Below are 24,680 nucleotides of genomic sequence, written 5' to 3'. Positions count from 1 at the left end.
TTTGCCTTTTTGCATTTCTTTTTCTTGGGGATGGTCTTGATCACTGCCTCTTGTACAATGTCATGAACCTCCATCCATAGTTCTTCAGGAACTCTGTCTATCAGATCTAATCCCTTGAATCTATTTGTCACTTCCACTGTATAATCGTAAGGGATTTGATTTAGGTTATACTTGAATGGTCTAGTGGTTTTTCCCTACTTTCTTAAATTTAAGTCTGAATTTGGCAATAAAGTGTTCATGATCTGAGCCACATCAGCTCCTGGTCTTGTTTTTGCTGACTATATAGAGCTTCTCCATCTTTGGCTGCAAAGGATTAATCAATCTGATTTCGGTATTGACCATCTAGTGATGTCCATGTGTAGAATCATCTCTTATGTTGTTGGAAGAGGGTGTTTGCTATGACCAGTGCATTCTCTTGACAAAGCTCTGTTAGCCTTTGCCCTGCTTCATTTTGTACTTCAAGGCCAAATTTGCCTGTTACTCCAGGTATCTCTTGACTTCCTAAATTCCTTTTATAGCTGAATACTATTCCATTGTATATACCATGTTTTCTTTATCCATTTATCTGTTAATGGATACTTAGGTCTCTTCCACTTTTTGGCTACTGTAAATGCTGCGGCTGTGAACATTTGTTTTCAAGTCTCCAAGTCCCTGTTTTCAGTTCTTTGGGTGTACATACCTAGGAGTGAATTAACTTTATGAGGAACCACCAAACTGTTCTCTATAACAACGCCACCAGCTTTTCCACCAACAATGCATAAGGATTCAATTTCTCCATATCCTCACCAACAGTATCTTTTTTTAACACGGCATGGCTTGCCGAACCTTAGTTCCCTAACCAGGAATTGAACCTGGGCCCTCAGCAGTGAAAGACTAGGTGGAGTCCTAACCACTGGACTGCCAGGGAATTCCCAAAATTTCTTTTTCTTTTTCTTTCTTTTTTAAAAAAATAATAGTCATCCTAAGGAATGTGCACCCTACTGCATTTAACAGCATTTTGCTTTGCCCCTTATTTAGCCTTCTGTCTCTGGTCCTACGGTGGCCTGCCAGCTAGGAATCTTTGCTTCCTCAGATCTGGGCCCTCCATTTCTGTCCCTGGAAGTTATCTTAGAGCTCAGCCCAGGTCTGACTCAGGAGTGGTCTTTTTCCTTCCCCTGCTGCAGCAGAAGTCCCTCTTCTGATGCCTTTCACCCTCAACTTCACCATCACCAACCTAACCTTTGCAAAGGACATGCAGCGCCCTGGCTCCTGGAAATTCAACGCCACCGAGTTGATCCTGCAGGGTCTGGTGAGAGCCCTGACCATCAATGCCAGCCTCACCCACTAACACTAGTCCCACCCACTTTGCCCCAGCTCCGCCCACTAGTGCCAGCCCCACCCACCCAACCTATTAGTCCGCCTATATCCCAGCTCCTCCTGGCCTCTCTCAGCAGTTCCTTCTCAACTCCCTTCTCCTTTTTAATAGCTCAAACACATGTTCAAGAATAGCAGCAGTCTGGGATCCCTCTATTCGGGCTGCAGACTAGCCTTGCTCAGGTAAGACCCTCCCCAACAACACAGCCAACAGGTTAATGGGGCCATAATCTACCAGCTCCCTGACTTCACTCACGCTTAGAATGACTACTGTTCATGGATACTAAGTATTAATAACAACAATACACCAGCAACTAACAAGTGCTAAGACCAAGGCAGTGTGCTGCTACTTTATATTTAATCATCAGTCTTCTCCCTACACTCAGGAAGCAAGAACAAAAGGAGAAACTGAGGCTCAGAGGGATTAAGTCATTTGTGAAGGTCACACAGAACAACCCCAGCATTTCAGGTTTAGAGCCAAGCTCCTAGCCCTTAAACAGCACTGCCTCCACTGCCTGCATTACGTCCTTGCAAGGTGTGTGCTCAGTCCCTCAGTCGTGTCTGACCCTCTGCGACCCCATGGACTATAGCCTGCCAGGCTCTCTGTCCATGGGATTTTTCAGGCAAGAATATTGGAGGGGTTGCCACTTTCTACTCCAGGGGATCTTCCCCACCCAAGGATTGAACCTGCACCTCTTATGTCTACTGCACTGGCAGGAGACATAATAAAAAACCTTCTTTATCACTAATGTCACCTGAGAAGCCCGGTATATATTATATTATATACAGTGTAGGTATAGTAATTACATGTGCGTGTGTGTGTGCTAAGTCACTTCAGTTGTCTCTGACTCTTTGCAACCCCATAGACTGTAGCCCACCAGGCTCCTCTGTCCATGGGATTCTCCAGGCAAGAATACTGGAGTGGGTTGACATGCCCTTCTCCAAGGAATAATTACCTATAGGAATGTGATATTAAGATTTATACAGTTTTCACACAACAATAGGATACAAATTCTATTCAAATTCCCATAGACTATATACTGGGAGACACTGGAACATATCCAGGGACATAAAACAAGGTGCAAAAATTTCATAACCTAAAGGTATTGAAATCATACAGAGTCTGTTCTCTTATCACTGTGGAATTATGTTAGAAATCAATATCCAAAGATATTTGAAAATAACCCAAATATTTTCAAGTGCAATGTGACATTTACCAAGAGAGATCTTTGACTTAGCCATTGAAAGTCTCAGTAAAATTAGAAGACTGAAAAAACACAGAGGGTGATCCCAGCAGCTTTCTTGTTAATTCAGGCTTCTGAGGTTTCTGCCTTAGGGGTGGCAAAGAGAGGGAAGGCAGGATGGACAGATGGAGAGCTAGTTGGACCAACTATATGGAGGTTTTTACACAGGCCTGAGAAGGATGGCGCAGCCACCAGAGTGGACACCATCTGCATGCATCGCCCTGACCCCAAAGGCCCTGGATTGGACAGAGAGCAGCTGTACTGGGAGTTGAGCCACCTGACCCATGGCGTCACCCTGCTGGGTCCCTACACCCTGGACAGGGACAGTCTCTACGTCAATGGTGAGCCCCTCAGACTTGAGATCACACTCAATGTCTTGCCCTTAGAGGCTTGGCTGTGTGCTCTGGGTGTGTTGATTCAGATCTTGGCTTCATGGTTTCTTCTTTTTTAAAAAGAAAATATGTTTATCTATTGCCTATGCTGGGTCTTTGCTCTGTGGGCTTTCTCAAGTTGAGTTGAGCGGGGGCTACTCTCTAGTTGAGGCTTCTCGTTGCAGTGGCTTCTCTTGTTGGAGAGCACAGGCTCTAGGGCACACGGGCTTCAGTAGTCGCGGCACTTGGGCTCAACAGTAGTGGCTCCCGGGCTTCAGAGCACAGGCTCAATAGCTGTGGCACACAGGTTTAGTTGCTCCAAAACATGTGGGATCTTCCCGGACCTGGGGTCGAACCCATGTCCCCTGCACTGGCAGGTGGATTCTGTATCACTGAGACACCAGGGAAGCCCCTCATGGTTTTTTTAATCTTGAATCCACCCTCAAGACCTTCTCTCCTGATGAGAGGATGCTGATGGGGAATCCTTGATGGCCTCTACCCCCTGAAACCCCTTTTATTGCACCAGAGTATCCTTGACTCATACTGGGTCCCCACATCTCCCTTAACCTTGTTGCACTAACTGCCCCTCCCCACCGTTCACCATACCATGAGCTACACTCAGGACCTCCTCCTGGTTCCTTGCGGGGCTCACTGCAGACCGCGTGCCCTGGGCTCATGACATACATTTTAGATCACCTGTCCTCCTACCCGGTATGGGGAGGGTTTGAGCTTGTCTCAAACCAGCCTGCACCTTTGGTTTGTTCCCTCGTTCACAGCATTTCTGGAGAAACATTGAGGGATCAGACACTCAGACAGGGTGAGGGGGAGAGATGGCAGAGGGATAAACAACAGATGACCTGATTCAGAGAGTCCCCCCAGGACTGTCCTGCTGATCCAATGGTTAAGACTTCACCTTCTAATGCAGGGGGTGAGGGTTCGGCCCCTGGTCAGGGAGCTAAGATCCTGCATGCCTTGTGGCCAAAAAGCCAAAACATAAGACAGAAACAATATTGTAACAAATTCAATAAAAGACTTTAAAAGTGGTCCACATTTTTTTTTAATCTATTAAAAAATCTCTCTGTTTTCATTGCATTCTCTAAGGTTTGTCTATACGGTCTACACTTTGAGGGTGCCCCATGAACACTACTTAAATAAATCGCTGTTATAGTGACTCGGTCCCTAAGTCATGTCCACCTTTTTTGCAACCCCATGGACTGTAGCCTTCCAGGCTCCTCTGTCCATGGGATTTCCCAAGCAAGAATACTGGAATGGGTTGCCATTTTCTTCTCCAGGGGATCCTCCTGACCCAGGGATTGAACCTGTGTCTCCTGCTTGGCAGGCAGATTCTTTACCAGTGTGGGTATTAAATAAATCTATTAAATAAATAGATTCATAGAAACTCAAATTCTTGCCCCAGATTCTTGCCACTCCCACCCCACCATCCTTATACCTTGATCTTTTGTCTCCTTCTCTTTCTGCAGGCTATACCCATCAGGCCCTGAACTCCACCCCCAGCAGTGAGTAGTAATTTGTGGGCCCTAATGTCCCATTGCTTTGGGGCCCATCCTTCCTCCCTGTTATCCTTAGTCCATGTACCCAGAGGTGGAAGGAACCAAGAAATCTCTGGACTTTCCCTACTTTCACTCTCCAGCTGGGAAAAGACAAGCCCGGTACAGCCCTTAGGCTGAACAGGAAAAGGATCTTAAGGTTCCATGATGGGCCCTCCTTGATTAGAGAAGCCCTCTCTACTGCTATATTTGCCTTGCTGTGTTTTCCTCTCAGTTGCCACAACCTCTACCATCTTCCCAGCGACTTCTATGGCCCCCATCTCAGTATCTACTGGTAGGAGCTTCCTCTCTGCACTTTTTTCCTGCAAAGATCTTGGCCACTTGGTCATTGGAGATCATCATACTCATTCATTCATTCATTCATTTGATAAGTATTTATTTAGCACTTACTATGTAAAAGGCCCCGGTGATACAGCAGCAAAGAGAATAGAAAGGGCTAGTCTTAGATGGCCTTCCAACATGAAAGACAGAGACTAAAGATGTGAATGTGCAAGTAAATATTGAATTATAATTAGCATTATCATGGGTGAGATTTGGTGGTGAGAAGAGTTGGTTCTTTCAGGGAATTTAGTTTTTATTTCCAGAAAAGAAAGGAATAGCATGAGCTACAAGTATAGCTGTCTCACAGGTCCTGGTCAGGGACTTAGGCAGACTCTGGCTTGATCAGAGGCCAGCTTCCCATTCCTGGCCTCCAACTGGCCCAGAGTAGATTTCAATACCACCCATTGACCCGACTGAGAGTCTGAGATATCATTATCTCTGGCTTGCTTGAATCTCTAGATACTCATCAGCTAGGGCATCCGAAGGAGTTCTCACCACTGACCACTCAGGCCAGAATGAGTGGTCACTACAGGTGGTTCTTGCCAGTGGTCCTAAGTGGAGGGGTTAGGAGCACAGATTCCTGGACCACACAGCTGGATTCATTCTATGCTCTGCCATTTATAGATTAAATGGCTTGGGGCAAATTACTTAACCTCCCTTGAGTTTTTACATCTGTAAAATGGGGATAAGAATACTATCTCCCTCCAAAGGTTTTGCCTCAAGAAGTAAATGAGTTAAAATGTAAGGAAGGTACTTACAACAGAGTCTTACCCATAAAAATGCAATGCAAGCATTTCTTCAAACAAAATTTTAAAAACAATAAGTAGATGAATCTCAGAAAAATAATTGTTTCTTTAAAAAAAGCTCAAAAAAAAAAAAAAAACAGGACATCTGTCTGGAATTTTAGTTAACTGAAGAGTCAGATATGCTTGCATCCTGCCTATGGATATATTGGGTTGGCCCCAAAATTGTTTGGGTTCTTCTGTTATAGCACATGGACAGACCCGAAGGAACTTTTGGGCCAACCCAATATTTACTCTTTAGTGCACTTTTTCACAACTATCCCCAGTGCTTCCAGTGGGGGCGATGTCTGGGATCTCCCTGTGGAAACTACCCATGCTGGAGGAAGACCCTCCCCAGTTTTGAGGACATGTACATGGGATGACCCATGCCCCAGCTTATTGAGCATAGGGTAAGCTCAGTGGATATCTCTCGCAAACTCCTACTACAGTAGCCAGCCCTGCCCTGGTGCCATTCACCCTCAACTTCACCATCAATAACTTGCGCTATGTGGAAGACATGCATCGCCCTGGTTCCTGGAAGTTCAACAACACGGAGAGAGTCCTGCAGGACCTGGTGAGAGCCCCGCCCACTTCACTCCTGCCCCGCCCACCAAACACAAGCCCCACCTACCTCACCCTTGCTCCCACGGATGCCAGCCACGCCCATATCACATCTGCCCGTCTCCCAACCCTCACACTTGCTATTCTCCCTCTCCCTCCTCTATAGCTCAGACTCTTGTTCAAGAACACCCGTGTGGGCCACCTGTACTCAGGCTGCAGACTGACAGCACTCAGGTAAGACCTTGGCGTTGGCAGCCAGAGCTGCCTCAAGTGCTCCCAGACCCAAGGAGTTTGACCTTCCTCCTTCCTGTCTTCCCTGTATCCTCAGCTGAGGTGGTACTCAGGAGTCACCGACTTAAGGACCAAGGACTTCCCCCAACAGGCCCCAGATTCTGCAGACTATCAGCAGGATTGAGCCCCTAGCCTGGTCATCCTTCTGAATTCCCCCCCCTCCTCCCCTTGACCAATGAGGGCATTTCCTTTAGGTTTTCAATTCTATCCTGATGATTTCTCTCAAGAGAAACATGCCTTCTTAACCTGCTTTAATCCCAAATTCCAGCTGTTCACCTATCCAGCTCTTCATCTGTCTCCAGTGTGAGCTCTCTTGTCCCCATCCCAGAAAGAAGCAGGCTTCAGATTTGCAATTTAATTGAAATACTTCCTCCCCCCAACACCAACTCTGCTTAAAGTCCCAGGTTGGCTGGAAGTCTGTGCTCTCAGAAAATCTAAGTCTGACTTCTCACCTCTCTACCAGCCTTCCCATTTCCCCTGGCCCCTTCCTGTCCTATCCCCAGAGATCTCGATACCCTCCCTTACTCCTAGAGTTTCCATTTACTGTCAACCTCCTCTCCTGCTGCTCTTCCCAGGCCTGAAAAGAATGGAGCGGCCACTGGAGTGGATGCTGTCTGCACCCACCGCCCTGATCCAGTGGGCCCTGGGCTGGACAGAGAGCAGCTGTATTGGGAGCTGAGTCAACTGACACACGGTGTCACCCAGCTGGGCCCCTACTCCCTGGACCAGGACAGTCTCTACGTCAATGGTGAGGGTCTGCCATCCTTTTTATTTATTTTGTTTCTGCTGGGTTTTGTTGCCGTGCAATCTCTAGTTGCAGTGAGGAGGCTACTCTCTGTTGTGGGGTGTAGGCTTCTCATTGTGCTGGCTTCTCTTGTTGCGGAGCATGGGTTCTAGAGCATGTGGATTTCAGTAGTTGTGGTGCATGGACTTAGTTGCTCCTCAGCATGTGGAATTTTCCTAGACCAGGGATTGAACCCATGACCCCTGCATTGGCAGGCAAATTCTTAACCACTGGACCACCAGGGAAGACCACCATCATTTTTTTAATGTTTGCATTTCATGAGGCCCCACATTCTCCCTATCCTTTCTTCACTTTGACTCATCTTTCCCCCTCTTCTCCCTTCCTCCCCCTACATGTGTAGGATACAACCACCAAACTCAGCTCACCACGCCTAGCAGTATTAAGAGGCCTCAGAAGTCTCTATAACCCTCTGTCTGAATCCCAGCCCTTGGGAAGAGAAGAGTCCAGGAGCCCATTGCCTCCTCTCCCTACCCCCATTTCCCTCCAACCCTGGGAAAACAGAGACCAATACCCACCAAAGTCCCAGGTGTAGCCCCTTCCTTCCTGGATTCCCCAAGATGATGAGGTCCCCAACCCAAGCACTTGGGATGTTTTCTCCCAGCTTCTGTGATGACAGTGCCTCCATCAGTGGTGAGGGGCTATGTTGGGGGTGGGTCTCTTCATCCCCACTGGGTGGGCTCTGCTGCAGAAGGGTTCTGCACTTCCACTGCGGACTCATGTTTCAAAGTGCTTAGGGCTCACCTTGGTCTTCCCAGGTGGCTCAGTGGTAAAGAATCCATCTGCAATTCAGGAGACTCGGTTTCAATCCCTGGGTCAGGAAGGCCCCCTGGAGGAAGAAATGGCAACCCTCTCCAGTATTCTTGACTGAGAAATCCCACAGACAGAGGAGCCTGGCGGCTACAGTCTATGGGATCACAAAGAGTCCAACATGACTTACTGACTAAACAACAACAGAGCACACCTTTGTCTCTCTGGAGACTGAGGGCAGTAGTAGACTTTGATCCCTTCCCAGTGAGCACGCGGTCTTCCTTTTAACGACTCAGAGCCATATTAGTCCAGCTGCCATCTCTCCAATGGCCAAGCTGTCTCTTCATTAAACATCTCTCCATCCCCTTTCTCATCGTCTCACCCCTTCTTTACAGGTTACTCCCATCGGACCTCAGCCACCACTGCCAACAGTGAGTATTTCTATGTGCCTATAACCACCTCCCTTCCCCTGAAAAACAGGAGTTGTTTAACCAGCCAACCCTTCCCTCCTGTTACAGCCCTCTGGATGGTAGTGGCCCAGAGGACCTGCATAGCAAACGTGGACTGAATTGCAGGTGGCAAGAGTCACCTCTCCTCCCCTCCCCGATACACACAACTGAGGATGGTGCCCTGACTGCAGGCTACATGGGGCAGAGAAGGACACATTTTTTGTTTCTTTGTTTTTACTTTTTTTAACTTTTTATTTTGTATTGTAGTATAGCCGATTAACAATGTTGTGATAGTTTCAGGTGGACAGCAAAGGGACTCAGCCATACACATACATGTATACATTCTCTCCCAAACTCCCTTCCCATCCAGGCTGCCACATAACATTGAGCAGAGTTCCCTGTGCTATACAAGTAGGTCCTTGTGGGTTATCCATTTTAAGTATAGCAGAGTGTACATGGCCATCCCAAACTCCCTGACTATCCCTTCCCCCATCCTTCCCCCTCACCCCTGCAATTAAGCTTATCCTCTAAGTCTGTGAGTCTCTTTCTGTTTTGTAAGTTAGTTCATTTGTATCATATCTCTTTAGATTCCACCTGTAATGGATGTCATGATATTTCTCCTTCTCTGTCTGACTTACTTCATTCTGTGTGACAATCTCTAGGCCCATCCATGTTACTGCAAATGGCATTGTTTCACTCTTTTTCATGAATGAGTAATATTCCTATGTGTGTGTGTGTGTGTATACACACATCTTCTTTATCCACTGCTAAAAGAGGAAGGAAAGTTATGACCAACCTTGACAGCATATTGAAAAGCAGAGACATTACTTTGTCAACAAAGGTCCATCTAGTCAAGGCTATGGTTTTTCCAGTGGTCATGTATGGATGTAAGAGTGGACTGTGAAGAAGGCTGAGCACCAAATAATTGATGCTTTTGAACTGTGGTGTTGGAGAAGACTCTTGAGAGTCCCTTGGACTGCAAGGAGATCCAACCAGTCCATCCTAAAGGAGATCAGTCCTGGGTGTTCATTGGAAGGACTGATGTTGAAGCTGAAACTCCAATACTTTGGCCACCTGATGCGAAGAGCTGACTCATTTGAAAAGACCCTGATGCTGGGAAAGATTGAGGGCAGGAGGAGAAGGAGACAACAGAAGATGAGATGGTTGGATGGCATCACTGACTCCATGGACATGGGTTTGGATGGACTCCAGGAGTTGGTGATGGACAGGGAGGCCTGGCGTGCTGCGGTTCATGGGGTCACAAAGAGTTGGACACAACTGAGTGACTGAACTGAACTGAAAAGAATCACATTTTAATAACTAGAACCACCACCACTGCCACTATTTCTTTACAGATGTACCACTCTCAATTTCATTTCTGGTGTCTTTTTCCTCTGCTTGGACCTCCACATTCTTCCTAGTGTCTTCCCTGGCTCCATCCTCCAAACCTACAGGTAGAAAGGCTCTTACTGGTACCCAAGGCATTTTTACAAAATCATTCCCACAAGATCACTTCTTCCTTCATTGCTTACTCACCTTCCCTGAGTGAACACATCCATTTCCATGGATCTTAAGGGCCATCTGGCTGCTTAGGGTCCAGTTGTTCAGAATCTAAACCCTGAGTCCAGTCCCAGCCACACAGCAGCTCCCAACCCTGGGTTCGCCCAGCTGCCAGACATCACATGGCCTCTTGGTCTCTGACCCTTAACATCATCATCCTCTCCCAAACTTGTTCCTTCTCCCCATCACCAAAGGTAGGGACATGAGTGCCAGCTTAGGCCCTCCCTCTTGCTCACCACCCACATCTGTCCATCACAAAATCATCTCCTTTCGGAATGTCTTGAGAGTCTTTCCTTTCCCTGCATCTGCATTGCTTAATCTTTCTTTGGGCCACCAGCATTTGGATACTGCAGTCATTTCCACACTGGCTTCCTACAGTTTTCCCCCCAGCAGCTGCAGTGTCCCTCCCAATGAGCCTCTGTCCATATAATTCCTGTCTTTTATTATTTATTTTTGGCTGTGCTGGGCCTTCCCTGCCACTTGCAGGCTGGATCTAGTTGCAGCGAGCAGGGGCTCCTCTCTAGTTGCGGTGCACAGGCTTCTCACTGTAGTGGCTTCTGTGGCTGTGGAACACGGACTTCAGGTGCTCGGGCTTCTGTAGTTGCAGCACACAGGCTCAGTATTGAGGTGCATGGGCTTATTTGCTCTGTGGCATGTGGAGTCTGCCTGGGCAAGGGATCAAACTCCTGTCCTCTGAATTGGCAGGCGGACTTTTAACCACTGGACCATCAGGGGAGCCCTAATTCCTCTCTTGTGGACAATCTTTGGATGGCCCCATCTGGTCTACAAATCAAGTCCAGACCCTTGTCCCGAATAACCACTGCCCCAGTTTTCTGGGCTCAGAGGATCCCTCCAGTCTCACACCTACACTCCCCCATGGCCAATGCACTTCATTCTGAGTGTAATTGTTCTGCCGTCCGGCCAGGACTATAGCCACACTGTTCCCTCTGCTTAACACTGCCCCGTTCCTATTCACCTAACTCTTACTCATAGGTTTGGTTACACTTAAAATAATGCTTCCTCTAAGAATCTTTCCCAGTCATTGGCTGGGTGACCATCCTGGAATTGCACACCATCCCCCACCCCCAGCTTCCCCTGCAGCATAATGACCTGCTCACTCCACTGGCCACAATGAAAGACTTTGCCCTACTCATCTTTTTTTTAATATTTTATTTATTTGGCTGCATCAGGTCTTAGTTGTAGCATGTGAACTCCCAGTTGTGGCACACCAGATCTAGTTTCCTGACCAGGGATTGAACCCCGTCCCCCTGCATCGGTAGTGTGGAATCTTAACAACTAGACCACTAGGGAAGTCCCATGCCCTATTCATCTTTGGGCACGCAGAGTCCAACACAGAACCTCACACACACTAGGTATTCAATAAGTGCTCACAGAATGAATGAATGAAGGTTCCTCATGTCTTGGCAATTCCAGAATGTTCTCTCCTTCAGCTTGAGAAGCCCACAGCTTTCCTTAATCTGCTTCTGGTGCCTTGAGTAGAGTTCCCTCTGCTGTACAGTTGGTTCTCATTAATTATCTATTTTATACACAGTAGTGTATTATGGGCTTCCCAGGTGGCCCTAGTGGTAAAGAACCCGCCTGCCAATGAGGGAGATGTGAGAGATGTGGGTCTGATCTCTAGGTCAGGAAGAACTCCTGGAGGAGGGCATGGCAACCCACTCCAGTATTCTTACGTGGAGAATCCCATGAACAGAGGATTCTGGTGGGCTGCGGCCCATAGGGTCTCAAAGAATTAGATACGACTGAAGCAACTTAGCACACACAGGGTGTATATGTCAGTCCCAGTCTCCCAGGAAACCTTGGCCATGACTGTGGCCCCAACTGGACATCCTTCTCTTCCTCCCCTACTGCAGCCACTGACCTTCACCTGGTGTCCTTCACCCTGAACTTCACCATCACCAACATGCACTACTCGGAGGACATGGGGCGCCCATCTTCTCCGAAGTTCAGCACCACCGAAAGGATCTTACAGCACCGAGTGAGAGCCCTTGGACGGCCTCTGTTAGGTCCACCTTGCCCCTGTGTATCCTCTCGTCCCTTCGGCTCACCTCCCTCTCTTTCCCCACCAGCTCAGGGTCTTGCTCAATAAGACCAGTGTCGGCCCCCTCTATGCTGGCTGCAGGCTGGAGTTGCTCAGGTGAGACTCCCTCAGATGGAATGATTCATCCGGTCAGTGGACCCTCTTGCACTGGGCGCTGGACTCAGTGGCTAGGCGTGTCCCTGGAAGTACTGAGCTCCAGTGCCCACCATAACCCCTCATGCCTTCTTCATGCCCAGATGGTACTATGCTCCATGCTTGGAAACAAGGCATCATTGTTATTTACAGAATCTGTATGATATTTTGTTTCAAATGAAAGCTGTCCTCTGTGAAGAAGTGGGATAATCAGTGCAAATTCCTATCTGCAAATTCCTTTTTTTAAAGAAATCGATTTATTTATTTATGCTTTCATTTATTTTCGGCGTTGCTGGGTCTTCGTTGCTGCGCAGGCTTTCTCTCGTTATGGCTAGCTACTCTCTAGTTGTGGTGCATGGGCTTCTCTCTGTGGTGGCTTCTCTGGCTGTGGAACTCGGGCTCTAGGGTGCGCTGGCTTCAGCAGTCGTGGCACACAGGCTTTGTTGCTCTGCAGCATGTGAGATCTTCCGAGACCATGGATCAAACCCATGTCCCCTGCATTGGCAGGCAGATTCTTAACCACTGGATCACCAGAGAAGTCCCTCTTTTTTTTTTTTTTTGGTCACATCGCATGCATGATTTTAGTTCCTCCACCAGGGATTGAACCCAAGCAGGGCAATGAAAGTACCAAGTCCTAACCCTGGACCACCAGGGAACACCCCTGCAAATTTCTAATTAAAACATTTTCTGTCCTGAGTTGCTAGGGGCTGGTCTCAGATGAAAGACACTTAGGAGAACCCCTGCAGCCGTCCAAGCTAATGCCTTCAGCATCTCCCTTAGCCTCCTCCCTTTCACACCTAGACGGCCTCCTCCGTAGTACTCCACGTTCCTACATCTTTTCTTCTCTAGGCCCGAAAAGAGGGGAGCAGCCACTGGAGTGAATGTAGTCTGCAGCCTCCGCTCTGACCCCGCAAGACCCGCACTGAACAAACAGCAGCTGTACTGGGAACTCAGCCGTGAGACAGACAGCATCACCCAACTGGGCTCCTTCAGTTTGGACCGAAATGGCCTCTACGTGAATGGTGAGGGACTGTTATAGCCATGGTCTATCAAGAGGAGGGGGACTTGAGTTGCCATTGTTTTCATTCTTCTAAAGGGAGCTCTGATCCGTCTTTTTCTCCTTCTGGTCTGGGTTGTCTTCATTATGATGAAGTAATAACTTGGTTCTGCCCAATCTTGTTGCCTGCTTGCTTCTTCTTGAACATCACTCCACCACCTCTTCTTCTCTGCTTTCCCCACATAGGTCCCTAAATCCACCCTCTTCTTTAATCTTTTTTTTAATGTATAATATTTTTTATTTTATTTTTTGTATGAAAGTGAAAGTGTCTATCATTCAGACATGTCCGATTCTTTGCAACTCCATGGACTGTAGCCTGCCAGGCTCCTCTGTCCATGGAATTCTCCAGGCAAGAATACTGGAGTGGGTTCTTCAGGGGATCTTCCCAACCTAGGGATCGAACCCAGATCTCCTGTATCGCAGGCAGATTCTTTACCATCTGAGCCACTACTTTTGCTTAATTTTATTTTTCTAATAGCAATAATGACATTAATCCATTAAAATGCTTCAAATTCTCAATAACATGTTTTCAATTTTTCCTTGAAATAACTTCCTTCATTTTTTTTTTTTAATTGGGGTTTCCCTGGTGGTTCAGTGATAAAGAATCTGCCTGCCAGTGCAGGAAATACAGGAGAGAGGGTTCGATCCCTGGGTCAGGAAGATTCCCTGGAGAAGGGAATGGCAACCGACTTTAGTATTCTCACCTGTAAAATCCCATAGAGGCCTGGCAAATCCCAGAGGGGCCTGGAAGGCTGTAAAATCCTGGAGGGGCCTGGCAGGCTACAGTCCATGGGGTCACAACGAGTCAGACATAAATGAGCATGCGTGCACATAATTGCTTTACAATGTTGTGTTAGTTTCTGCTGTACAACAGTGTGAATCAACTGTCAGCATACATACCCCTCCTCCTTCCTGAGCCTCCCACCCCGCCCCCATCCCACCCATCTAGGTCATCACAGAGCACTGAGTTGAACTCCCTGTGCTATACAGTAGCTTCCCAGTTCGGTTCAGTTGCTCAGTCATGTCCGACTCTTTGCAACCCCGTGGACTGCAGCATTCCAGGCTTCCCTATCCATCACCAACTCTCGGAGCTTGCTAGCTAGCTATTTCATACATAGCAGAGTATATAAGGGCTTCTCAGGTGGCGCTAGTGGTAAAGAACCTGCCTGCCAATGCAGAAGACATAAGACATGTGGGTTCAATCCCTGAGTCAGGAAGATCTCCTGGAGGAGGGCATGGCATCCCACTCCAGTATTCTTGCCTGGAGAATCCCATGGGCAGAGGAACCTGGCGGGCTACAGCCCATAGGGTCACACAGAGTCAGATGCGACTGAAGCAACTCAGCACACACACACAGTATATAGACGTCGATGCTAATCTCCCAATTCATCCCACCCTGTCCTTCCCCGCTGTGTCCACGTGTCCTTTCTCTATGTCTCTGTCTCTATTCCTGCCCTGCAAATAGGTTTATCAGGGCCATTTGCTAGACTCCCCATATATGCGTTTATATACAATATTTGTTTTACTCTTTTTGACTTAATTAATTCTATATGACAGTCTGAAAGAGAAGAACAAATACCATATATCCCTTAATCTTTTATGTTCACCCCAATGCTGATTCAGCTTCTCTCATCTTCTGTCTGCAGGTTACACCTATGCAGCCCTGGCCCCCACTACCACCAGTGAGTATGCCTGGCCTGGATTTCCTGGCCCGCCTCCACTTTGGGGTTGGAAAGCAGTTTTTCTCCTTCACCCTCTGTCCTACATGAGGGAAGCTTCTGGAAGGTCCTTACCTTATCCCTTCTCTCTCTCCTGATTCCTGGTGGGAAGTTCCCGCCCAGGAGGTTTTAGACACATTTATGTTCTCCCACCCGGCTTCCCTCATGGCTCAGCAGCAAAGAATCTGCCCACAATGCAGGATTCGTGAAGTCAATCCCTGGGTCAGAAATATCCCCTGGAGAAGGAAATGGCAACCCACTCCAGTGTTTTTTGCTGGAGAATTCCATGGACAGAGGAGCCTGGTGGGTTACAGTCCATGGGGTCACAAAGAGTTGGACATGATTGAGTGACTGAAAAACAAGTGTTATCCCACTATATTCTGACCTTCATATGGCTTGCATTTTAATTCTCCTAACACCATCTCCCTAGTACTCTTTTTTTAATATTTTGTTTATTTATTTGACTGCTTCGGGTGCTGGTTATGGCATGCAGGATCTTTAGTTGTAGCATTCAGGACCTTTTTTTAAGTTGCATATGCAGGATCGTTTTTTAGTTGCGGCATGCAGACTCCTAGTTTTGGCATGTGAGATCTTAGTTCCCTGACAAGGGCTCGAACCCAGGTCCCATGCATTGGGAATCTTAGCCACGGGACCACCAGGGAGGTCTCCAGTCACCTTCTGAGGAACTGAGACTGGGACTTCAACATATGAATGGGGGGACAATTCATTAAAGTATATGCACTCTATACCTTAATTCTCCATACAGTCATGTGATTTTGCTCCATTTTACAGTTGAGGAAACTAGACTCAGAATCCCAAGCTACACAGCAGATAACTAAGAAAACCAAGAGTTCATGCAATTCCAAAACTCATGTTGTCATTTCTTGCTATTTATAGTGAGTTTATCTCAAAAGACATGCTGATTTTTGGTGCACACCTATTATGTTCTAGTTCATGGACCAGACATAATAGGTGTTCACCAAAATGCATTCCCAGCAAATCCTGTAATGAGGACCTTGTAGGTTTTCAAGAATCTACCGCCCTTGTCTTTCTCAGTCGTTAAGTCATGTCCAACTTTTTGTGCCCCGTGGACTGTAGCCTGCCAGCCTCCTCTGTCCATGAGACTTTCCAGGCAAGAATATCAGAGTGGATTGTCATTTTCTCCTCCAGGGGATCTTCCCAAGCCAGGGATCAAATCCGTGTATCCTGCATCTCCTGCATGGCAGGCAAATTCTTTACTATTAACACATCAGGGAAACTCACCCTTGCCTTAGGAGTGTGTTATTTCAACACACCCAAACTGTCCTTGGGTCCATCACTGATCAAAGAAGTGATGAGTGGAAGGAGAGAGAGAGAGAAGATGGATGAGCTGATGAAAGGCAGAAAGATGAATGGAAGAAGGGAAAGTGAAGGGGAGGAGGGAGGATGTATAAACAGATGTGAGGAGGGAAATAGGAATGAATGGAATGAAAGGATGGATGGATGGAAGAAAGGAAATGATTGAAGGAGGGGGGAGCAAGGAAAGATGGATGGAAGAAAGCAGGGAATGAAGGAAACAGGGACAGAAGGATCATAGAAGGAGAGAAGAAGGGGAAGAAGGAAGGGAAAGTGAGGTAGGAAAGAAGGATGGATGAGTGGATGGATGGATAAGTGGATGGATAGAAGAAAGGAAGGATAAAAGGACAGGTGTATGGATAGGTGGGTGGAAAAAAGGAAGAAAGGATAGAAGGAAGAAGAAAGGACAAATGTTTGGGAAGAAACATGGAAAGAAAGGTGAGCAGAAGGAAAGCTGGAAGTAGTGATACATAGAAAGGAGTGGAGGGAAAGGAGGAGAGAGAAGTAAAGTTTTATCCCAGAGAAAAGTTTTCGCTTAATCACTTAGCTCCTGCTGTGCTTATCTAGTCTAGAGTCAAGTCAAGGGGTCTCTCGTCTCACTTGCATCATACGTTCCTTTATTCTACTCCTCTTGGGGTGTATACAAGTCACCCCAACTATTGATCCATCCGTTCCAGGCACTGTGCTTAAATGTCTTACAAAAATTAACTTGTTGAAACTTCATAACAACCTTTGAAGCAGGAGTCATTATTATATTATCTTACACATCAGTCCACTGAGATGCTGAAAGGTTGGTTATAGCTGCTAGACTGTTGGGTTTTTTTAACCAATGCATAAAAGATTGGCACACCTGGCTGTAAGGGGAGGAGAAAGAGAAAGAAATACACAAACACACACACACACACACACACACACACACATATATGGGAAGATATGTATATTTATTTATCTATTACATAATATATAATATATTAACTACATGTTTACATAGTATACATTCACTTATAAATTTATATTTAAATATAAATATATGTGCATAGAGAGAGACAGAGACAGAGAGTTGGAGAGCAGAGAGACTATGACAGATGTCTGGGGTCATCAGTGCCCTTTTCTCCTGGGAAAGGACAAAGCCACCAGTGTTTTCACAGAGCCCTCCACGCCTACATAAGGGCGCAAAAAATGAGTCCCCAAATCATTAAGCCAACCCTCACTGGTTGCTGGAGCCATCACATCAGCAAGTGACCTTCAGGTTGATTGGGAAGAAGACACAGGACCCTTGGAAGCCCCACCTGGGTGGACACTGGGACCCAAGCTCCCAGTGAGCCTGGACTCTCTCTCTACCTACTGTAGCTGGGGAGGTCAGTGAGAAGCCCTTCACGCTGAACTTCACCATCGACAACCTGCGCTACTCTGCAGACATGGGTCACCCAGGCTCCCACAAGTTCAACATCACAGACACCCTCATGCAGCACCTGGTGAGATGCCTCCTTTCCCGTTCACCCCATCGTGCCCTTCCTGTGGACCGACACCCACATGTGACCACCAATGGCTCTCTCCTTTCTCTCCAGCTCAGCCCACTGTTCCAGAGGAGCAGCCTGGGTGCCCGGTATGCGGGCTGCAGAGTCATCTCCCTAAGGTGAGAACACCCCCACCATCCCCACCACTGGCACGCCACCTAAGGACGTGGACTCCTGGCTGTGGGAGCTGCTCCCAGAGGCAGCAGGCTATCCTTGGAGGGTCCTATTCTACATCCATTTTTTTCACATTACATTATTAATTTTTAAAAATTGTGATAACATAATTTTGTTTGTTGTTGTTATCATTGTTTTAGTCCCTAAGTCATGTCCAACTCTTTTGTGACCTCATGGGCCATAGCCCTCCAGGCTCCTGTGTCCATGGGATTCTCCAGGCAAGACTACTAGAGTGGGTTGCCATTTCCTTCTCCCGGGGATCCTCCCAACCCAGGGATGGAACCCATGTCTCGTGCTTTGGCAGGCAGGTTCTTTGCCACTGAGCCACCAGGGAAGCCCAAAAACATAAATAATACAGATGTAAAATTAGCCTTTTTGGCCATTTTTAAGTGTACAATTCAGTGATATTGATTACATGCACAATGGTGTGCTGACATCATCACTGTCTACTCCCAAAACTTCTCATCACCCTGAGCAGAAACTCCGTGTCCACTGAGCAGTTAATCTCACTTCTCCTGGTCGGTCTGTGACCTGTTGGTATGGGTGAAGTACTTTTCATTCATATTTTCATTCAACTGACACTGATGGTACAGCCTCTGAGGCAGGTGGTACTCTGGGTGGCAGGCAGTAGACCTGCCCACATCTAGTCAATAAAACTGATACCTAGTAGCAGAATAAATATCTAAGTAAGGTGATTTCAAAGGCAGTGAGAGCATAAAGAAATAGAAATGGGAGAGCAGTTTTCCAGGTGGCTCAGTGGTAAAGACTCCTCCTGCCAAGCAGGAGACACAGGCTCAATCCCTGGGTTGGGAAGATCCCCTGGAGCAGGAAATGGCAACCTACTCCAATATCCTTGCCTGGAAAATCCCATGAACAGAGGAGTCCGGCAGGCTGCGATCCATAGGGTCTCAAAGAGTTGGACGCAACTAAAGCGACTTAGCACACACACACACACACACATGAATTTATACTGTCCTTTTAAGGAAGACGAATGTTTTCTTTCCTTTTTGCCTTTTGTGTGTCATTTTATTTTCATCTTTTCTAGTTTTATTGAGTTGTAATTGATATATAGCACTGTATTATTAATAGTTTAAAGTGTACAACATAATGATTTGATATATTTGTATATTGTAAAACAATTATTACCACAATACATTTACTTAACACCCATCAAGACATAATTACATTTTTTTTCTTGTCACAAGAACATTTTTTTAGCATGTCTTTCTTTAGCACTAGACACCTAGTTCTCAGCATTTATGGAGGTGTAAATGCCACTGCAGGCATACATTTTTTTTAAGAAGTTGGTTTTTAATTGAAGGATAATTGCTTTACAATATTGCACTGGTTTCTGCCATACATCAGCATGAATCAGCCATACATAGGTATACATATACATATGTATACATACATAGGTATAAGTATACATATGTATATAGGTATACATATGTCCCTTCTAGGTAGTCACAGAGCACTGGTTTGAGCTCCCTGAGTCATGCAGCAAATTTCCACTGGCTATCTGTTTTGCATATTGTAATGTGTATGTTTCCACGCTACTCTTTCCAGTCATCCCACCCTCTCCTTCCCACTCTATGTCTGTTGTCTATGTGTGCATCTCCATTGCTGCCCTGCAAGTAGCTTCATCAGTACCATCTCTCTCGATTCCACGTATACATGCATGCATTTTTGAAGTGCTGGTTTTGCAAGAACCTTTTTTAGGGTCTAGTGTATCACATTTTGTAGGAATGGTCTCATCAAGGATCAAGGGATTCAGGGGCTAAACAACTCTAAACCCTTCTAATCTCTCCCTACCATAGCTGTTGCTGCTAAGTCGCTTAAGTCGTGTCCGACTCTGTGCGACCCCATAGACGGCAGCCCGCCAGGCTCCCCCATCCCTGGGATTCTCCAGGCAAGAACACTGGAGTGGGTTGCCATTTCCTTCTCCAAGTTCCTATTAAATGAATATCTACCATATGTCAAATTGATTTTTTTTAATTGTAAAATACACATCACATGAAACTTACATCTGAACCATTTTTAAGTGTATAGTTCAGTCGTTGTTGTTTAGTTGATAAGTCATGTCCGACTCTTTTGCGACCCCATGGACTGCAGCCCACCAGGTTCCTTTGCCCATGGGATTTCCTAGGCAAGAATACTGGAGTGGGTTGCCATTTCCTTCTCCGGGGATCTTCCCAAACCAGGGGTTGAACCTGCATCTCCTGCATTGGCAGGTGGATTCTTAACTCCTCAGCCACCAGGGAAGCCCATATAGCTCAGTGGTGTTACATACATTCATATTGCTGTGCAAACAGGCTCCAGAACTCACAAAACTGAAATTATCCCCATTAAACATTAAACAACAGCTCTTCATTTCCATCTACCCCTGAATGTTGACAACCACCATTCTGTTTTGTCTCTATGAACTTGATGACTCTGGGTACCTCATAGAACTGTACATTATACAGTATTTTTGTGTGTGTGACTGGCTTAATTCATTTAACATAATGTTCTCAAGGTCCATCTGTGCTTCAGCGTTTGCCGTAATTTCCTTCTTTTTTAAGGCCAGATAACATCCCACTGTATGGATGAACCATATTTGAAAATCCGTTCAGCAGGACTTGTGTTTTCACACAGAGCAGGCAGTGTGCTAGGTACGGGGGGCTCCACAGGACAACAGTGAACTAGACTGTCCTTTCCCTGACCTCATGGAGGTCACCATCCGGAGGTAATAGGGACAAATAACATATGCTCACATAGAAGATAGCCAGGGTTGTGATTCGACAAGCATGGGATATTGTGGGAGCCTGAATGGAAGCTGACCCAGTGTGGGAGACTTCTTGGAGGAGGATGAAGTATGTAAGTGGCAACCTGAAGGATGATCAAGAAATTACATAAGTAAAAAATGAAGGGGAGAAGCTTACAGGCAGAAGGGACTGCATGTGCAAAGATCCTAGGGTGAGAGAGTATGACTAGGTGAAGAAACTAAGAATGGTTCCAAAAGGCTGGAACACAGAAAGTGAGGTATATGTGGTGACCATATAAATAAGTGCCAGGTGGACTGCATCTCCCAAAGGCCAACCTCTCCTTCCGCAGGTCTGTGAACCATGGTGCCAAGACAGGTGTGAACATCCTCTGCACCTACCGGCAGTCCCCCAGCGGCCCCGGTCTGCTGGCCAAGAAGGTGTTCCATGAGCTGAGCAGACAGACCCACGGCATCACCCGGCTGGGTCCCTATTCTCTGGACAAGGACAGTCTCTACCTCAATGGTGAGTGGTTCTCAGCCCACTTCACTGGGTCCACACCCTAACTCCAGAAGAGTCTCTATTAGCTAGTCAGTTCTCCAGGGGAAACCTTGAGACAGACTCTGGTGTGAATCTTGACTCCACACTGAACTCACACAGCCACCCTGCAAACCTGGTCCTTGATCAAACCCATTTTAGAGGCAAAGAAACCGAGGTTCTGAAAGATTATGTAATTTCCAAGTGGGTGTGGCTTGAGAGTGGCAGAGTCAGGGTACAAGACTATTTTCAGGATCCAAAATTGTGCTCCATTCTATACATTTAACTCATAGAAGAATCTTTCTAGGGACTTCCCTGGTGGTCCAGTGGTTAAGGCTCCATGCTTCCAATGCAGGGGTCATGGGTTCCATCCCTGGTCAGGGAACTAAGATCCCACATGCTGAGGGGCATGGCCACAAAAAAAAAAATCTTTCTAGGGAAGACTTAGAGAAAGAATAGCTCATATCTGTTTCCTTTACCCACTTCTCACTTTCTTTTTTAATACACCATGCTTAAATAAGATCAATTCCAGGAATACAAAGATGGTCCAACGTATACGAGTCAATCAATGTAATATAACATACCAACAAAGGAAGGATAAAAATCCCATGATCAATTCATGATCAGAAATGCAGAGAAGGCACTCAACAAAATTCAACGCCCATTCACAACTGAAGACCCCATCAAAGGGTACGGAGGGAACACATCCCAACACAACAAACCCATCTATGACTAACCTATAGCCAACATCACAGTCAATGGTGAAAGGCTGAAAGCCCTTCCCCCAATGCCAGAAACAACGCAAGGATGCCCACCCTCACCACCTGTACCCAACATAGCACTGGAGTTCCTGCCACAGCAATCAGACAAGAAAAAGAAACAAAAGACACACAAACCAGCAAGGAAGAAGCAAAACCATCACTACTCACAAATGACATAGCATCTAATTCTACATTCTACATCAGTTTGGGGTAATTTTTTTTAAGTTATTGACCTCCTTTATTTCTTCCTTTTATTTAGTGATTTAAAACATCATCATTTTATTTAAATGTGCAACTGGAATGATTAAAAATTTTGCTTATTTATACATATATATACATATGTCCACTTTTTAAAAAATTATTTTCCCATATAGACCCATTCCAGAGTATTGAGTAGAGTTTCCTGTGTCCCACTCCTCACTTTTGACCAAGATGGGCCTCTCTCTTGGATGGGGCCTCTAGCCAGGAAGGAAGGCAGGAACTCTGAACATCTAGGAGGTCCAAGCTTCAGACACACTGGGAATGAGCCTCAAATCCAGAAAGAAACAGCATTTGAAAGGGTGACCCTTAAGGGGGTCCCTGATGGTCAGTGCACAGCTGTGATGAAGTTGACTGAAATTATACTCTGGTTCCCTTGTCTGTCCCCGGCCTGGGAATAGAGTTTGACAACTCACACTTTCTTTTCACCATTGCCCCATCAGGTAGGCAGGGAGACATCCTGGTCCTTTATGACGCTCATTTTATTCTTTTCTTTTTGGCCATACTGTGCAATATGTGGGATCTTGGTTCTCCAAACCAGGAATCAAACCAGCACCCCCTGCATTGGAAGCATGGAGTCTTAATCATTGGACCACCAGGGAAGTCCCACAATTAATTTCTAATCCAAAGGTCAGGAAAGCCTTAATTGTGGAGATGACATTTAAGTCTGATCCTAGAAGATGCATGGATACTCACCTGGTACAGAAGGAATGACATCCAGAAAGGAACCCCATGTGGACAAAGGCAGGGATACCCGGGCTTGTTTCTCCACCTCCCCTTAACGTGTGGCTTTTTTGCTTCCAGGTTATAATGAACGTGGTCCAGATGAGCCTCCTACAAGTAGGTATCTTTTCATCCACTGTCCATTTCAGCCTTCAATGGTCTTTAACCTAACTTTTCTTCTCACTGACAAAGGGAGCTTGCCTCAAACTCAGGTTGTGTCTCCTGAGTGCGGACAAAGTGTCAGTGGGAGAAAGGATGATGAGTCCTTGGTCTCTTTTTGGGACCCACAGCCATGGTATTGGCTCTCCAAATTTTCCACACCCTTCTGGGTTGGAGGAAGAAATTGAATGAGCATTCCCTACAGTAATAAGGGTTGAGGTCATATAATGACCTTGTAGTCTCTGCTTCCTAATAACAAAATCTTTTATAGGAGAGGCAGAAGGGGTCATAGTGTCAAGGTGCAAGCTCCAGTGGCTACTCAGCGGTTTGGCCATATCGGTCCATTCACGCTTGTAGTGATCACTTCACCTATCTTTTCACCAATCCTTTCTTCCATCCTCCCAGTTATACCTGCTCTCCAACCTCTTCCTCCCTTCCCCCTTCCCTCCCTTTCTTCCTTTCATCCATCCATCCATCTATCCATTCATCCATCCAAACATCCTTCTGCCTATACACCTGTTTTTCCTTCTTTCCTTCTGCACTTCCATCTGTCTCTCAACTTTTCTTCCTTGTGTTTATCCTTCCTTCCTTCTCTTTGATCCTCCTTTTGTCCATTCTTCTTCTGATCATCCAGGTATCCCATCCATCTGTCCATATTTCTGCCCTTCCATCTGTCTGTCCTCTTTGTTCAGTCTCTCTGTTGTTTACCCACTCTCTTGGGTTCATTTCATTCACAGGTTTGTTCATCCCTCTACTTACCCAATGATTCCTTTGCTCTCACTCATTAATGGTAAACCTATGAATGGTTGTGCTTGGACAACCACTTATACAGCCCAGGTGAGCCTGGGGGGCTTCTCCAAGTCTGGGAGTGGGCTCTGTTCCTCCCTAATACCTCCCCTTTCCACAGCTCCCGCACCAGCTACCACGTTCCTTCCTACTTCACCATCACCTGTGCAACCAGAATCCACCACAGGTATCGGAGGCCCCTTTTCCTGCCCAAGAGAAGCTCTCCAGCCCCACATATCCACCGGCCAATTGTAACATAGGAGCTGGGAGGCCAGGGTGTGCAGTTCTGGCTTTAGGGCAATCATGCTTTTATCTCAAAGATTATACCAACAATTCAGTCTGATGCTGGCCCTCATGGAGCCCCCACTCTTGTGACTAACAGACTATTATAATGTATGTCTTGGGGAAAGGCCCCTGGCACAATAGTCAGGTTTTTATTTAAGAAAATTTCTTCTACTGTTCAGTGTAGAGAACATCCGTTAGTAAGGGCATGCAGTGAGGCTGCTGGGGTGTCAGTTCAGGTCAGAGAAGATAAAACCTGAGCTGTGACAGGAATGGAGAGAGGGGATGTATGCAGGAACTGTTCTGCAAGTACAACTGGTATTTAGAAGGGAAAGGGTTTCTGGAGAAACTTTCATATGACCTGAGTCTTTAAGTAAAAGTAAGAG

At 46.4% G+C, this 24,680-nt stretch overlaps 1 protein-coding gene across 8 annotated transcripts in view; it reads left to right on the top strand.

Annotated features, from left to right (window-relative positions):
• The window catches only part of MUC16 (mucin 16, cell surface associated), a 118,461-nt gene that overhangs the window by 76,079 nt on the left and 17,702 nt on the right, over window positions 1-24,680 (top strand). For 4 of the 8 annotated variants that reach the window (XM_015471982.3, XM_015471978.3, XM_010806742.4 and 1 more), the window contains 17 exons: window positions 1,164-1,288; window positions 1,466-1,536; window positions 2,766-2,938; window positions 4,450-4,485; window positions 6,089-6,213; window positions 6,367-6,434; window positions 7,067-7,239; window positions 8,439-8,474; window positions 11,927-12,051; window positions 12,143-12,210; window positions 13,096-13,268; window positions 14,950-14,985; window positions 17,707-17,831; window positions 17,925-17,992; window positions 21,141-21,313; window positions 23,149-23,184; window positions 24,134-24,199. In XM_015471982.3, coding sequence (XP_015327468.2) covers window positions 1,164-1,288; window positions 1,466-1,536; window positions 2,766-2,938; window positions 4,450-4,485; window positions 6,089-6,213; window positions 6,367-6,434; window positions 7,067-7,239; window positions 8,439-8,474; window positions 11,927-12,051; window positions 12,143-12,210; window positions 13,096-13,268; window positions 14,950-14,985; window positions 17,707-17,831; window positions 17,925-17,992; window positions 21,141-21,313; window positions 23,149-23,184; window positions 24,134-24,199 — 1,677 coding nt within the window. Of the gene's footprint in view, window positions 1-1,163; window positions 1,289-1,465; window positions 1,537-2,765; window positions 2,939-4,449; window positions 4,486-6,088; window positions 6,214-6,366; window positions 6,435-7,066; window positions 7,240-8,438; window positions 8,475-11,926; window positions 12,052-12,142; window positions 12,211-13,095; window positions 13,269-14,949; window positions 14,986-17,706; window positions 17,832-17,924; window positions 17,993-21,140; window positions 21,314-23,148; window positions 23,185-24,133; window positions 24,200-24,680 lie in introns of those variants that run through there. The other 4 variants (XM_015471977.3, XM_015471979.3, XM_010806744.4 and 1 more) reach the window with 4 other exon arrangements.

This window comes from Bos taurus, chromosome 7 (assembly GCF_002263795.3).
Source record: "Bos taurus isolate L1 Dominette 01449 registration number 42190680 breed Hereford chromosome 7, ARS-UCD2.0, whole genome shotgun sequence".
NCBI lineage: Eukaryota > Metazoa > Chordata > Mammalia > Artiodactyla > Bovidae > Bos > Bos taurus.
This window is presented reverse-complemented; position numbering and strand designations above follow the sequence as displayed.